At 36.1% G+C, this 16892-nt stretch overlaps 1 protein-coding gene across 2 annotated transcripts in view; it reads left to right on the top strand.

The window, feature by feature from the left end:
* The first annotated feature begins 12555 nt into the window (after positions 1-12555).
* The window catches only part of MINPP1 (multiple inositol-polyphosphate phosphatase 1), a 33121-nt gene continuing 28784 nt past the window's right edge, over positions 12556-16892 (top strand). The window contains exons 1-2 of one of the 2 annotated variants that reach the window (XM_039871802.1): positions 12556-13468; positions 16214-16411. In XM_039871802.1, the coding sequence (XP_039727736.1) occupies positions 12832-13468; positions 16214-16411 (835 nt within the window). In that variant the 5' untranslated portion in view covers positions 12556-12831. The remainder of the gene's footprint in view (positions 13469-16213; positions 16412-16892) is intronic. The other variant, XM_039871801.1, reaches the window with a different exon arrangement.

Here is a 16892-nt window from a genome sequence, read left to right as displayed (position 1 = left end):
ATCAAAAAATCCCATTAGGGACTGTCTAGAAGAACACAGGAGAAATTTTAAATTTGTGTAGAGAATGAATGGAAGGGAGCCCATAGTTAACTTATAATTAGCATGTATAAGGAATTTGTGGTCACACTGTGAAAAAAGGAAACACATTGGCATCAACTTCCAGTCTGTAACTTTGGAAGCTAAAAGATAGTGAAACAATCCTTATAGACCTTTGAAAGAAAAGAATAATGATCCAAGAATGCAAAATGAAATTCAGATTATCATTTATAAGCAAGGGCACAAGAAAATTTTTTAATATTTGAGCATTCATAAATATATCCTCCATATACTCTTTTAAAGAAAATTAATATTAATAAATATAAAACCAGAAATTAAAGATCGAAATAGAAAAAGATGACTTGTAAACAAAAGAGATGAGACGAATCTTATAGAAGATATGATCAGAACTAAAACAACCTAAAGCCAAGGAGCTTAATAAGATTAGGAATTGTTTGCATTAACATGACTTTACCAGGAAATTTTTTCCCAAGAAGGTAAAGATACAAATAGTTTTGTTTGTTTTAGGAACTTCCTGAAAATCTATATACCTGAAAAAAAAGATTACTCATATAGCCCTCATCAGTGTAAACAGCCCCTGTTGCAGAACAATAGCTCAAACTCGCCTTTTCAAATGACAGTTTATCCTTCAAGACTGGCTTTATAATCCTTGCCTCACCATGTACTATCCAAAAGTCTACCCAGTTCTGAAGTTTGCCCAATCCCAAACAGGCTCCCACAGCTCCCATTGGAAAACCTACTCTAAAACCAGTAAAGGGAATCAGAATATGCCACCCCAAATATGCCACTTTGGCATATTGATTATTTTGAATTGAAGGCGCTTGAGAAACAGCAGATGCCAAAAGCATTCTCTGAAGTCCTCCTTTCTATCTAAAAGCAGGCCACAAAATTTCCCATAAGAAAGGTGCCTTCACTGTACCAGGAAGAGGAGAACATTCTCACCACCAGAGACAGAGAGTTAATGTCAAGGTGAATCTATATAAGCAAACCTAGTAAAATAATCCTATTTTTCATTAGTTTTTCTTAGATATCTCTTACTTACTTTCCCACAATTTATTGCCCAAATCTCCCTTTTTTTTTGGTCTTATCACATCGCCACAATTTATTATTCTTTGTTGAAATAGCATATAAGCTCTCAAGCTTATCTGCTTACTTGGGTCAACATTTCTTTTTTACAAAGGTGCTGGTGCCACATAAAAATGTTAATGTCAGACAAAACGTATACGCTTTTCTCCCATTAATCTATCTTTGTTAACTGTCAGGCCCAGCCACAGAACCTAAGAGGGTATAGGAAAGGTCTTTCCTCCCCTATATCAGATGTTTCAACTCTTTATTCATCTGAGAAATTGATGACAGGTAAAACTGAGGTAACGTCAAGCATCAAATCAAGCTTTTGATCAATGAATTTGGCCATTTTCATGATTTTTGATCTTCCTAGCTCACTCTTCTGTCTAATTCTGGATTTATTAGTTCCTCTGGGCTTTGTCTTGAATCCTCTTTTTTTTTTTTTTTTAAATTATATTATCTTCTTTTTCCATGGCATCAAATATATACTTATGACTCTATTTATCAATAACTCAAACCTCTCTTCTGAACCCCAGACCCATATATTTAAGTGCGTTCATGCCATTCTGACTTGACTATCACACAAATTTAAAAAGTATAAAACTGCACTCTTGTTCTGTACCACCAATCCTGCCTCGCCTCTGGTCTTCCACATCTCAGTTAATGTCACCACCCTCTACGCAGATGTTCAGGACAGAACCTGGGAATCATTCCTAATTCTTCCCTCTTCCTCACCTTACACATCCAAGCTCTAAGACCTTTTGGTTCTACTCCAAATCTTGAATCTCTCCATTTCTGTCCTTTACTGGTTTCACCGTAATAAAAATGACCTTCTTCTTTTCCATCAGTCCAGCTTCCACTATTGCCCCAACAATGCTTTCTCCATCTTAGTACATCAAGATTGGGGAATTCCTCGCATTACAACCCTGTAGTGACTTCTCTTAGCTCTTTAATAAAATGCAAAATCCTTAATAAAGCAACAGCTTTATGCAAGATCTGACCCCTGCCTATCTTTCCTATCTCATTTTGAATCATTTGTTGTGTTAATGTTCTACTGGCTTTCAGGTTCTTGAATGTGTCAAGGTATTTTCCAGTTCACAACCTTCATATTTGCTTTTTTTCTGCCTGGGAATTTGTTTTCCACTCTCTTGAGTTATCTCTTTTAGGTTAAGCATTAGCTGAGACTTAAGAAGTAAAAATCTGCTCCATCACTCATCAAGCTGAAATAAAAATAAATAAAGCTATCTGCAAAGTCATAGGAAGCAATTTCTGCCAAGGACATGCTATAAAGTGTCATAACAATCCCCCTTTTTAAGTGCTTACTGTCTTCTTACTTGCTGAGGAACTCTGTTCTCTAAAACAATAGACTATTAGAAGAATTGTTGTTTGAAATTAAATCATTAAGAATAAAATATCCCACTCTTGTCTGGAGATTTTAAGACACTTTGATACAGAGAACCAGCCTCATTTCCAACAGGATACAGAGCTTCAGCTAAGTTGCTTCTGGACAAAATACTTCACATCCATCTTAACTTTGTAGTTTCCAAGGAAACAGGACCTTGGAACCTTCAGACCTGATGTTGATCTCTTATTTACTTTGAGTCTATCCAAACACTGCTTCACTTAAATTTCACCCAAACTCATCTTACCAGAAATCCTATAATAACTTTATTTTTTCATTGTTTAGTCAGAGGTCTCACAGTTTTGTGTGTGATCTCCCTCATTACAATGAGTCAATAATCTGACTTTGTCAGACTGTAGGTTGGTCCCTTGTGCCTGTAGGTTGATTGGGCAAGGACAAATGACACTTCTTCAAAGGGACTTCTCTAATGTTTCCAAGATAAAATAGGTGTTCCTATTTTAAGAAGGTTCTTATGATAAGCACCCTCTGCTTTTCCTTCATGGCATATTATATATATCCTTCAAGACCCCAAAGCAATACAATAATTTGTCAAAATATTTGATTAAAAATATTAACTAGTTATATTTGTTCTACTCTATTGGTAATTGTGTAAAGTTGAGAGCACCCTATGTGTTTAATACTTAAAGTTTGAAACAACTTAAAATGTTCATTGCCTTATACTGCACCTCATGATGTTTGCATGATTTATAAGAGTTATACAAGTCTGTAGTAACTGGAAACATTAAGTTTTGACCAACTTGGAAAAGTTTTTAAACAATTTAAATAACATTGTCAAACGAGCAAAGCAGGCCTGATAAACTGAAAATGAATTACAAAGAAAATAACTAAAATGGTAGAAACATTTTAAAACACATTCTTTTTGTTGTTTCTTTTCCTATATGTACATCATTTTTTTCTTATTATGAAAAGGCACATCATTACAATAGAAAAGCAAAAATAACATAAAAGATACCATAATCCTAACTATCCACAAGTAATAGAATGTAATACCTTGGTTCTTCTTCTTTTCTAAGCTCACACTCTGTCTCTTCCTCTGACCACATTGGAGCCTTAATGTTATTAGTTTCCAAGCTCCAAAGCCTGATGGAGGAGAGGGAAACCTGAAAGCTCAAGACAGAGCAATAGTAGAAAGAGGTAAAACAACTGAAATGAAACTTCCTACTTTATAATTTTATTTTGGGTTAATTCTGAGGCCTAATAACTGTCTGTCAAATAAATGAATGGACATATGTGTCAATAGGCAAAATCGGTTTAATACATGTTTATTTAATGTTCAATATCTCATAAGGATGTTATTTGCATTTTCAGGATAAAAATTCAAAATAGTGTTCCCAGCTCTTGACATTAGATAACGTGGGCACATATTTATCTCCTGCCTGGCACCTTTCAAGTTTCTACTCTGCTGTATCACAATAAAACAACCACTCCGAGCTGACCAGCTCCTTATCACGTTACATTTCCTCACCTCCTCTATCCTGGGACATTTAATATTTTGTTTAACCCTAAGTACTCCAGTTATTACTCATGTCAAGAACAGATATCTTGTCACTGGAATTTTATCTGAAGGCAGAAACTCTACTGCAGTCATTAATCCAAACATTAAGAACCAAAAAAGACCTTTTTCTTTAGGGAAAAAAAAAAAATACCAGACATTCCTCATCTATATCTCATATCATCAAATATTTTTATCCATTCTCCTTAAAAATTTTGAATTTTTTAAAAAATATTTTATTGTATTTCTATGTAAAACAGAAAGGATAAATAAAAATAGTCCAGTATTAAGCACCGCTGCTTCTTGCTTCAAAGAATATCCTCTAGATTTGTTATTGTTTGCAAGACATATATACATTGCATGAATAACAATTGCAAAAAACTTCAATAATTTTTATGCCTAATGTACAAAGTAGCAATATTCTTATGAAGTTTTAATATAGAGAACATTCTTTTTTCCAGAAATTTTTAAAAATGGGTTTTTCTTTTAAGAATATCTAAGGTTTAGGACTGTTTGACTTTCAAAAACACAGAAATGGCTAGTTGCCTATTATTTTCCTATATTCCTGTCTGAACTACAGCCAAGCTATCTTGAATAAACAATCCTGAAATCCTAAATATAGGGAATTGCCCAATCCAACATTTCTTTCTACCTTCTTTCTTTTCTCTGACTTTCATTCTCTTAATAACAACTATCTTTAATCTATTACAGGAAATGTAAAAGTAACTCTCGACTTGCCTATTCTCTTCCAGCATGTGCACATTTACACCACCACTGTATGACCTTAACTGTATTATTTAACATCAAAGAGCCTGTCTTCTCATCTGTAAAAGGAGATATGGTACCTATTTGAAAGATTGTAAGAATTCTTAAAGTAAAGTATGTACAGTTTTTAGCACAAGCCTTTGTATTTGGCAAATGTACTGAAAAAGATAGTATTATCTACGTTATCTTCATCAAAGTAAACAACCCTTCCCAAACCCATAAACTTAACATAGTAATATAAAAATAGTGCTTGTGACAAATTTGTTTTAAGGAAAAGAAATAATGAGCTGGGAAGTAAAATTAATCATTGTATTAGTTTTGTTCTGTTGTTATAACAAATTCTGACAAATTTAGTGGCTTAAAATAACACAAATTTATTATCTTACAGATCTAGAGATCAGAAGTTTAAAATGGGTGGTTAGGGCTGCTTTCCTTCTGGAGGCTCTATAGAGAGAATCCATTTCTTTGCCAGTTTCAACTTCTAGAGGCTGCCCGTATTCCTTGGCTTGTGGTCCTGCATCATTCTAACCTCTGCTTCTTTCCTCACATCACTATCTTTCCCTTTGCTTTAGCCATCACCTTTTTAAATTTTGACCCTCTTGCTTTCCCTTATAAGGGCATTGTGATAACATTGGCTCCATCAGATAATCCAGGATGATATTCCCATCTTAAGATCCTTATTAATCATTTTTTCAAAGTCCCTTTTGCCATGTAAGGTAACATATAAGGTTACTCATGTACAGGTTCCAGGGATTTGGACATAGATAGAATAGGGGACTTTATTTAGCCTACCGCAGTCATTAAAAAGAATGAGTCCATTTAACATTCTAGAAACTGTTCTGAAATTTCCCCAGAATCTAGAGAAAACTTTCTATTTTCTCATATTCCACTAATGAAATCTGTTTTTCTTCACATGTCACTAGTTGATAAAAATAACACTATTTCTGATTCAATGTGTTGCTTTTCTGTTCTGGTTAATTATCAATGTTTTGACAGAATTATTTACTAAAGTTTCATGGTTAAATGTATATTGTGTTAAACAGCCTAAATTGAGAAGCAAACAACTGTTTATAGCATTGATCCTCTGGATAAATTATTTCGTAGTCCCAAACAATGTACTCGCCAATTTCCAGTGCAAGTTTTTTATTTTTTTATTGTAATAAATGTATATAACATAAAAATTTACCATTTGGACCATTTTAAGTATACAATTTAGTGGCATTAACTATATTCATGATGTTATGCAACTGTTATGACCATCCATTTACAGAAAACTCTCTCATCTGAAAAAGAAACTCTGTTCCCATTAAGCAATAGCTTCCATTCCTCTCTCCTCCAGCCCTTGCAAACCTGTAAGCTACTTTATGTCTCTATGAATTTGCTTATTTTAGATATTTCATTTAAGTGGTACATTAAAATATTTGTCCTTTTATTTCTGGCTTATTTCACTTACCATAATATTTTCAAGTTTCAATGTATAAGTACCTCATTCTTTTTTTGTAGCTGAATAATATTCTATTGTATGTATAATACCACATTTTCCCCTCTCATTTATCTGTTGATGGACATTTGGGTTGTTTCTACCTTTTGCTACTGTGAATAATGCTGCTATGAACATTGATGCACAAGTATCAGTTTGAGCCTATATTTTCAATTCTTTTGGGTAAGAAGTAAAATTGCTGGATAAGGTAATTTTATGTTTGACTTTTTCAGGAATTGCCGAACTAGTTTCCACAGTAATTGTGTCATTTTACATTCCTACCAGCAATGTGCTAGGCTTCTACTTTCTCTACATTTTCACCAATACAAGTTATTTTCATTAAATATAAAATTTTAGCTGTCTTACTAGGTGTGAAATGATATCTCATTGTGATTTTGTTTGCATCTTTTCATGAGTTTATTGACAACAAGTATATCTTATTTTGGAGAAATGTCTATTCAAGTCCTTTGCCCATTTAAAAATTTAAGTTGTTGGTCTTTTTGTTGTTGAGTTTTAGAATTCTTTATATATTTTGAATACTAGTCTCTTATCAGATATATGATTTACCAATATTTTCTTCCATTTCATGGGTTGTCTTTTTACTCTCCTGATAGTGTCCTTTGATGAACAACATTTAGTTTTGTTGAAGCACAACTTATTTATTGTTTTTTTGTCACTTGTGCTTTTGGTGTCATATTTAAGAAACCATTACCAAACCAAAGTTCATGAAGATTTTTCCCTATGGTTCCTTGTAAGAGTTTTATAGCTTTTAAATTTAGGTCTTTGATAGATTTTGAGTTAATATTTATATATGGTGCAAGGTAAGATTCCAACTTCACAGTTTTGAATGTGGCCATCCCAGCACCACTTGTAAAAAAGACAGTCCTTTTCTCACTGAATGGTCTTAACATTCTTGTAAAAAATCAATTGATCCTAGGTGTGAGGGTTATTTTTGGGTTCTCAAGTCTGTTCCATTGGTCTACATGTCTACTCTTATGCCAGTACTATGCTGTTTGGTTTACTGTAGCTTTGTAGTAAGTTTTGATATCAAGAAGTATGAGTCCTACAACTTTTTTTTTTTTTTTTTTTTTTTAGATAGTTTTGGCTATTCTGGGTTCCTTGAAATTCCATATGAATTTTAGGGTGGGTTTTCCATTTCCGCAAAAAGTGCAGTTTGTATTTTGAGAGTGACTACACTAAACCTGAGTAAGAGGCCCCAGGTCCTATCTAAGGAGACAGAATTTTCTGTTATTTTCAGTAGATGACTTCAGCAAAATCAGAAAAGCATAGGGGGGAAAAAAACATCCTAGAGGGGTAAGTGGGATTATTATGATACTTACCCCAATTAGGAGGCTTTCTACAGAAAATATGAAACACTAGTTTAAAAAGTAAAGACCTTAAATGATAGAAAGCTCACAGTAGGTATACTCCAGGTTTAATTCATCAGCTCAATAGCATCATCAAGGACTCAGGTTCTTTCCACTTTCTGCTATGTCGTCTCATCATGCTGGCTTTGTTTTCAAGCTGGTTCCTCTTTGGTAACAAAATGGCTATAGCAGGTCTACTCATTACATTTGGACATGCTAATATCCAGGGCAGTTGCCTCTTCTTTGTGTGTATCTTTCTTTCACATTTTAAGAATGAAGTTTCTTAAGATTATATTTAAAATTATTGGCATCTCTGTGCTGTCAATCTCTTTCATCTTTCCAAAGCATCAATAGCATCTATTAAAAACAAAATGTGTAAAATAATTCTGATATTACACATGGAAACATTGCTGAGTGAGCTGGGGATTTTTAGGGGTGGGGTGAAGAGATGGTGCATAGACTAGTAGAAGGTGAGAAGCTAGTGGGGCATAAGTCCAGTAGAAACAGAAGTTCAGAGGGAGCAAAAGTTTTGAGCCAGGACTTCTTGAGCAATCAGTTTCTTTTCTTTAACCTCCTTATTTCTAAAAGATTTGTATTCTATAACTTGCCTCAGCTAAACTTTCTTTGTCTCATATTCTAAACTGTCTTATTTAATCAATAACAACTACTGCACCACCTTCACAATATTAATTTTAAGCATTTCATTCATTGAATACCATCTCCTTTCCTTCTAAAATATTTTACTGTGCAAACTTCAATATTCCTTTGACTCAACATGATCTCCAATTCAGTGACCCTATGAAATGTTAATTGTTCATCATCTTATCATTTGTCTCTTTCTTAGAACCAAAAATCTCCCCAAAACAGCCAAGTAGACTGACCTTCATATCTCAGTGGCCAGAAATGAGTCACATGATCTTTCCTAACCAAAACTTGTAAGAAAAATAATTACCAGTATTGGTTTAAACCAAGCAGGATTTTTTTCCTGAGGTGAGGATAGAAGATCTTCCTAAGAGGTGAATACCTACACATAGATTCCAAGGAAAAAGGAAGAATAAATGTTGAATGATTAATAGTAACTGCTATAGTATTATGTATAAAATTTATCTTTTAGCTCCAGCTACAAGTGACAGTTTTTGAAGTCACTAATCATTTGTCAAGAATAGGATAGGTATCGGGAAAAGAAATACACCAAATGATAGCTACTTTTCTATCTATCACATTCCAGAACTGGTTCTATTAAATCCTTGTTGGATGACTTTCGGTAAGGCATTTAACCTCTGTATCGATTTCCACATCTATAACATGATATAAATATTGTTCTTCACATGTCATCAGATTGCTGAAAAGATAATTATACTGCATAAATACAAAGCAATACCATTTCCATATTTTAGCTACCTATACTGCCTATTTGTTCTATTTTCATTTATTCATTCATACATTCACTTTTTAAACAAATAGTTGCTGACAGTCTACTAAATGTAAGATATTGGATGAATATTTGAGAACCAAAAAAGTTTTCACCATGGTTCCTGTATCTAAGGTATTTAACCAATGAATGACTTAGCAGTAACTGCTTTATCTCTTGGAGTACAGAAACAGAAAAGGCAGTGTAGGATATAAGACAATAATGGTGAAGTAGGGTTATGAAGGGTGTTCTTTGTGAAAATATAATGATTGCTTCAAGTGGAATGTGAATTGTCCTGTTTACTAAAGTGGCTGTAGCCAAGTTTGTGAGTTCACAGGTGTCTACACTGCTTCTCTAGCTTAGGTATTGTTGTGTTTTAATATTTACTGACCTATAATATATATATAGGCAAAGCAATGAGATAGGTTTATGCTACAACAAAATAGCAAACAAAAACTGAAAGAAAATTGCTTCATGTATGGGCTAGTGAGACAACATGAAATTAGCATTCATGAACTAAGTAAAAAACAGTTTTCCTGATGAAGAACTAATAAAGAAAGAACCTTTGTTCTGAAAGTTCTCCATTCTTCAGAATGAGAAAACATTGATGGCTTCAAACTCAGCTAACACATTTTTATAAAGATCCAATAACTCAAGGAGATTTTTTAAATTTTGGAATCTCACATTTCAGAAAAAAATGAGATGTTAAAACACAACTGCTATTTTCTATACTTGTTCTTGAAAAATACAGGGGAGAAGAGAGATTTTTACCAGGATTTGGAACCCACTATTTATGTTTGTGATGAAGGGGACTTCTGGAGAAAATTGTGTTTCTGAGCAACAGGGCTGGCTTGTGCCGGAAAATCATTATAGAACAGGACTAGAAAGTGAATAGCTACAGTTTTCCCCTATTAAATAGTAGTAGCAAAGCATAGATAAAAATATTAGCAACTTAAACTTACCATAATTGTGTATCTGGTTTCTCAAACAGTTCTGGGGATTTAGAACCAACATTTGATGGGAAGGAAGGATTCACAACATCAGAGTCCTGAGATATGTCAGGCCACGAGAAGGGAATTTTTGTCACTGCAAAATAAGTCCCTTAGCAGAGTATAATAGAGAAGGTAAAACAGCAGGTCACCCCCCATTGTTGTTGTGTGGTTCAGTGAAGTTCTACTCATCAATTGAAACACAATTTAAACAATTCAGCTTAACTTTGATATACTGGGGAAAAATGTAGTAGTTAGCTCTCAGTGATGGTGTGTTTCCTTTTGAGCAATGGTATCTTGTAGTCTGCAGATCTTGTGATCTATGCAGCCTGCAGATTCAAACTAGGTTGAAGGGATTGCCACTGAAGCATGGATCACTCCAGCCCAGTCCATAAACGAGGACCATTCTTCTGTTGGCTTCTTCTACTGCAATAAAAACAAATAAGTACTAAATCCATAACTGGCAAAAGAAAGATGAAACATTAGGGCAGTAAGATACCAGAGTTAAAACTTCCTTGGCATAGGCACAAATTAAGTTGCTCAATGTAGTTGTGAGATAGTAGCTATCTATGAAAAACTGACCATTTGTCAGTTTACTTGATAAAGGAGAAGCAATAATAAAAAGTGTTTTAATTCTGCTAAATAAGAGTAACATTTATTTAAGGCCAGGAACTATATAAAGTCTTTATATTAACTGTTTCATTTGGTCCTCTCAACAATCCCATGACATAGATATTATCCTCACTCTACAGAATAAAACAAATTGAAGCATAAGAGTTTAACTTACTCAAGATCTCACAGATATTAAATGATGAAGCTGGAATTCGAATACCATAAAATTTACCTTCAGAAACCAAGTTCTTAATATTTACTGTGCTTACATAGAGAGATTACCCTTTCCCAGTAGCATTTAGCTTTTTCCTTTATTGTTTCTTCACCAGAAAACTATCTTCTCTAATAACATCTTTAAAAGTATAAGTAGATATATCTGTAACTTAAAATATTATATATGACATCATGCAATCTTAAGAATGGAACCTCTATTTTAGAAGTCCTATGAATAATCTAGCAAAACTAATCTATCCTATTTGTTAATGCAGTGGATTGATTAGAAAAGAAATTCTAACGTTGAACATCTTTAATGATAAAAGTACCACTCATAGCAGCCTATTATATGGGTTTTAAATACATCACCTGAATTTTACAATAATTCTGCAATGCAGAGTTTTCAGACAAGGAAACCAAGGCTCTGAGAACTTGGATAACTTTCCAAGGTGACTCAGTTAATGTGTGGCTGAGCTTGGCATCTAGATCCGAAGCTTATGCACTCTTTGTTCTCTTTGTACTGTATCTTGCTCTTTCCTAGCTAAAAAGACATCATTGCTCAACTTTATCATTGCCACCTTGGCTTGACAAAAAAATGATTGACGTTGGTTTATATAAGGAAATAAACAGTTTACAATGAAAAGATGAGTAATTAAAAGGGAGATAAAATAAAGCTAGAGGCAAATTTAGTTGTAAGAATGTGTGCCGTAGGTTTCGTAAGTAATTAGGGTTTCTAAAAGTTGCTTCATCATGATGGAGTGACGCCTTTAGGAAGACTTGGTAGCTCCAAGACTTAATAGTTCACTGGTTAACTATTAGAGGTACATCGCTCTGGAGCAGAGGCACTTAAGGACAAAAAGAGTAAAGATGAAGATGACTTACCAAGAGCAATTTAATAGTCGTTGAAAGAAAAGCTACATGTACAAAAACATGATCAAAACTTCCTTAAATTTGAATCATCTTACGACTTCTTTAATACTTATTCTTTTCCCAACTGGCCTAAAAAAAATGGGGTTCAAGTGGAGAAACTAAGGTATTATTCAGAGTTATGATGGCGGTAATGTCAAAGATTCTGAGCAATAACCCATGAGAAATCTAGCTGCTGATTTGAGTATGTAATTACTTGGGAGGAGAGTTTGGATTTGAAGTGGTGGTAGAGAATATGTTTGGGCCATGACTCAATACGCCCAAGTTATCAGGATTTCTGTCTCTTCTCTCTAAGCCTTCAGCATCAATAAGCACAATACTCCTGCGGTGCTGTCTTGCTGATGTCAGCTTCTCTAGTCCAGGTTAAGAGACTACCAAAGACTCAGGAATTAAATTTCCTGGAGAACTGAGCCTCTTTCCAGGTTTTTCTCTGCCTTGTTGTATATCGTTTATTTTCAAATCCTAACGGGCAAAAATCCTTGGGCTGCAGGAGGCAAGCTGGGGCAGGACCCAGGGATCTGCATTTTCAACAACTGCCACAAGTGAATTTGCTGTGATAGTTCAGAGCCTGCATTTTGAAAATCAGAGTAGAAAGGGGTAAGAATGGTGATACACGAGACAGCAGTTAAAGGGTGTCCTGTTTTGATCACTCTGGAGACTAAGGCTTAGTCCGGGCTTATTACACCCTGGGAAATTTAAAAAGCGGGGGAGTCGCTGACTCAGACCCGCAGGCACCCGCTGCGAGGAAACTCGCCAACGCTCCAGGCCAGGCGATACCAGCTCAACCTAAGCCACACGTCTCCGCAGGTCCTCGGGGGTTTCTACCAGCTTCATCTGAGCCACAAGTCTGCGCAGCAATTCGAAAATTCCCGCCGACTCTGACGGATCCCCTCACAACCGAGCATAGGCCACGCACCGCGACTCCCTGGGGCGCGGGCCGGAAGCGCCCCCCGGGCCCGCCCCCTGCTCATCGGAGCCGGAAGTTGACGACTCTAGGCCGTAAGTCGCCCTCCGCGGGCCGCATCGTAGCATGTTGCGCGGACCCAGCTCCTTTCTCTGGGTTCCCGTGCCACCCGCAGCGGCCCTGGCTGTGGCTCTGCTGTCGTCGCTCTCGCACTGCTCCTTCCTGGAGCCGGCGGACCCTGTGATTTCGTCGCTCAGCCCATACTTCGGCACCAAGACGCGCTACGAAGATGCCAACTGTGGGCTGCTGCGGGACCCCGAGGTGCCGCGGCGGGACCCGGAGCTGCTGGAGGACACCTGCACCCCATTGCAGCTTGTCGCCCTCATCCGCCACGGCACCCGCTATCCTACGGCCAAACAGATCCGCAAGCTGCGGCAGTTACACGGACTGCTGCAGGCCCGCAGGCCCAGGGATGACAGGGCCGACGCCGTCGGCGGCCGAGACCTAGGCGCTGCGCTGGCCAACTGGCCGCTGTGGTACGCGGACTGGATGGACGGGCAGCTGGTGGAGAAGGGGCGGGAGGACATGCGACAGCTGGCGCTGCGCCTGGCCTCCCTTTTCCCGGCCCTCTTCAGTCACGAGAACTACAGCCGCCTGCAGCTCGTCACCAGCTCCAAGCACCGCTGCGTGGAGAGCGGCGTCGCCTTCCTGAAGGGGCTGTGGCAGCACTACCACCCTGGGTTGCCGCCGCCCGACGTCGCAGGTGACCACCCGGGCCGCCCGGCCAGTGCCCTGCATTGGACACCCCCATTTCCTCCCTAACCACCCCCCCACCAGACCCCAGACTTTCCCAATACCAACCTCCCCTCACTTCTATCTATCCCCAGTCCCCCATCCCTCGAACCTTCATCCCATGGGATGTTCAGGACTTGGCAATCTTCCTTCTCATACACACATTCATTTATTCACTCATCAGGTATGAATTTGACACCTTCTACGTGAAGGATGTTGTGGTGGATCCAGTAGGAAAGGAGACAGACAGCAGTTTTTGATTATCCATTACCAAATTGAATTGCCCCCTCTGAGCAACAAACTTCCTCTCTTTCCTTTCAGGCAGCCTGTTACACAGTTGGGCACAATTTAAATACAATCTTGGACTTTTTCCTCAGGCTTTGCTTCTGATATCTATTTGGTTCTTTTTAACTTATCAGTTTTTCATATGTTGGTTCTAGACCTACCTCTTATAGGAAGCTTTTTCCTCTCTTTTGTTCTTAGATTTACTATAGAGTGACCCTCATCGTAGCTGTGTCCATGGTTACACACATTACTGATTTATTCCATTACTTTTGCAAAATTTGAGAGAGCATATGGTGGGGCCCTTTTATTTTACTGATGGAGCAGCCGAGCCCATGAATATACCTCGCTGATTGCCCTTCATTAGTTCGAAGACTAGAATCAGGCCCAGAATCCAGATCTTCTGTTTTCCCCTCGAATGGTGCTTTTTTCCCTCAGAAAATGTTTAATCGACAGTAATAATAGCAAACACTTAATGCCTGCTGTGTGCCAGGCATTCTTCATTTATTTCACTAAATCCTAATAACAGCTCTTTGAGATTGATAGTATTTCTCACCTAACAGATGAGGAAATTGAGACACAGAAACACTAAATAATTTGTATAATTTCATATATAGGAAATTATACAGGAAATCTGTAACTTAAGATAAGAATAAAAACATAAAACAATTTTGTGCCAGAGAGACGATCAAGTGTTAAAACTTTTCTTGATCAGTTTTAAGGTAAGAGTTGAGGTGAGACATCATTTAGCTAGCTTCAAAGCCCAAGTGAAAAATTAAATAGACTGGTTTGTCATTTCTCCAATGACATCCTTTCTTAAGCAGTGCAACCATTTCCAAGGGTTCTTCCATTGATAGTGTGTCATGTTATTGCTCTGTGGGCGATTCAGTTGGCTGGCATATTTAGTCACTTGTTGAATTCTGTTTTTTAATTATAGTGAGGCTTTTTACATTAATATGAGGGAAAATTCCTCACATATTTGTTAAATTAACTGAATGTAGAACATACTTCAGTATAGCTCAGTAGTATATATAGTATGTACCAAAAAGGGGCTATTGGACCTCCTGGGATGAATGAATTTTTGCCCACAGATGGTGTTGTGGGTTTGGCATTTGCCTGAAAGTACAAAGGCAGGGATCAGAATTGTTCAGGATAAGCCCACCCCTCACCATTTTCAGTTTCAGATTAAACCCTTTGCCTAGCTACTTCATTATTATCTGTAGACAATTGTTTTGCCTGTTGTGTACATCTGGGCTTTTGAGGGAGGACACTGAATGAAAATCTTCTGTAAGATTTTCTTACAGAAGCAGAACAATGCCTTTTCTTTTTTTTAAAGAGCAGTAGTAATTAGAGAATAACAAGGATGTCATATCTAGATCCACCTGGGAAACAAAGTTTGATGCCACAGAAACAGATGACAAAGATCACTTTTTACCTATTTAAGATGTTTCCTTAACTGTAATCCAGTTGGCAGTTAAAATGGTCAGAATTATGCATTTCAAGATCTCCTGAGATGGATACACATACACAGACATATATATATAAATAAATAAATATATATATATAAATATATATATATTTATTTCACACATCCATCCAAAGCAAAATGGTTTAACTAGATTTAATTTTCTGTATACACAAATATTATAATTGCTGTTCTTTTCATGGTAAATTATTAGAGAAATAATTGAGATCTGTGTGTTTTGAATATGACTAAAAAAAACTTAAAAGGCACCCTAGTAATTGAAGCATGATTATGAATGGTTTTCCAATACATAACTGTTGCTAAATTGGGAAAATAATGTAACTTAACAAATTCTAAATGGAAAGTTATCAGGGAGCTTCAGTTAGAAAGTAAACCAAATCAGAAGCACCTAGGACAATGAAATACAAAAGCATTAATGTATTTTGTGCTGTTGTCAGTAGTTTTTGTCCTAAGCAGTCTTTTGTAACATAACACAAGGTTAGGAAGTTAATTGAGAAAATAAAATACTCTATTTAGATTTTGGCTTAAAGTAGAAAAACAGATTCAATCTGTTGAATAATCTCTCACCTTGTAATTAGAAACTGCTAATTTTTAGTTTTTCAAGTTTTCTGTGCCTGACAGAAACCGTACTTACATATACTTTTTTGTACTTTTTATGATTTTTATGTATAATTATTTTTGTTTTCTTTAAGAAAACATTGTTACCTTAAGTTTATTGTGTAATATTGTTACATTTTATTTTCGATACTCTGTTTTCACGAATTACAAATGGGGAATAGTTTTGCCTTATGTCTTTCTTGATTAATATATGCTTATTTCAAACATGCCAACGGATAAATGTTTTTGGTGTTTTTTTCCACACTTGAAACAAAATTTTTAATAACTTGAAATTGTCATTTTATGTCATATATATAAATATATATGTAAATATATATTTTTTTCTTTCAGATATGGAGTGCAACCCTCCAAGAATTAATGATAAACTAATGAGGTTCTTCGATCATTGTGAGAAGTTTTTAACTGAAGTGGAAGGGAATGATACAGCTCTTTATCATGTAGAAGCCTTCAAAACTGGACCAGAAATGCAGAACATTTTGGAAAAAGTTGCAGCTGCTTTGCAAGTGCCATTCAACAGTTTAAATGCAGGTAATATTGCCTGCTAGCTTTCATCTCTGAAAATGAAAAATATGGAAACATGAAGTTACTCTTTTTAAAGGCCCATAGTTGATTTTACATTAAGAAAATAATATGTTCTAGATCAAAAAAATTGTATACCTCTTTCTTCAGTGTGTGATTTTTTTTTTTGTTTCTCTCCTTCTTGACTCTTTGTTTCACCTTCTTCCTGACTCCTCACTTATTCTGCCTTTTCTTCCATCTCTACCTTCTGCGGTCTTCTCCCCTTTTATATCTTTCTCTCTGAACTTGCTTCTTGATAGTTATAATATGAATTGTTCTGTAGCTAAAATAACTTCAATAAGTATACTTTGTTATTCTTAATTCTCAAGTCGGGGACTAAAACTTTCTGTAAGGTTTTTTCTCCCCTCTGCCAAATTTCTAAAATTAACAAGAAAGTTATGTTTTATATAATAAGTCTTTGTGTTAAACGTTTGTTGGTTCTGGTAGGCAG

The sequence above is a fragment of the Pteropus medius genome, unplaced genomic scaffold (assembly GCF_902729225.1).
Source record: "Pteropus medius unplaced genomic scaffold, Ma_sr-lr_union100, whole genome shotgun sequence".
NCBI lineage: Eukaryota > Metazoa > Chordata > Mammalia > Chiroptera > Pteropodidae > Pteropus > Pteropus medius.
The sequence above is the reverse complement of the archived record's forward strand: the minus strand, read 5'-3'. Positions and strand labels throughout refer to the sequence as shown.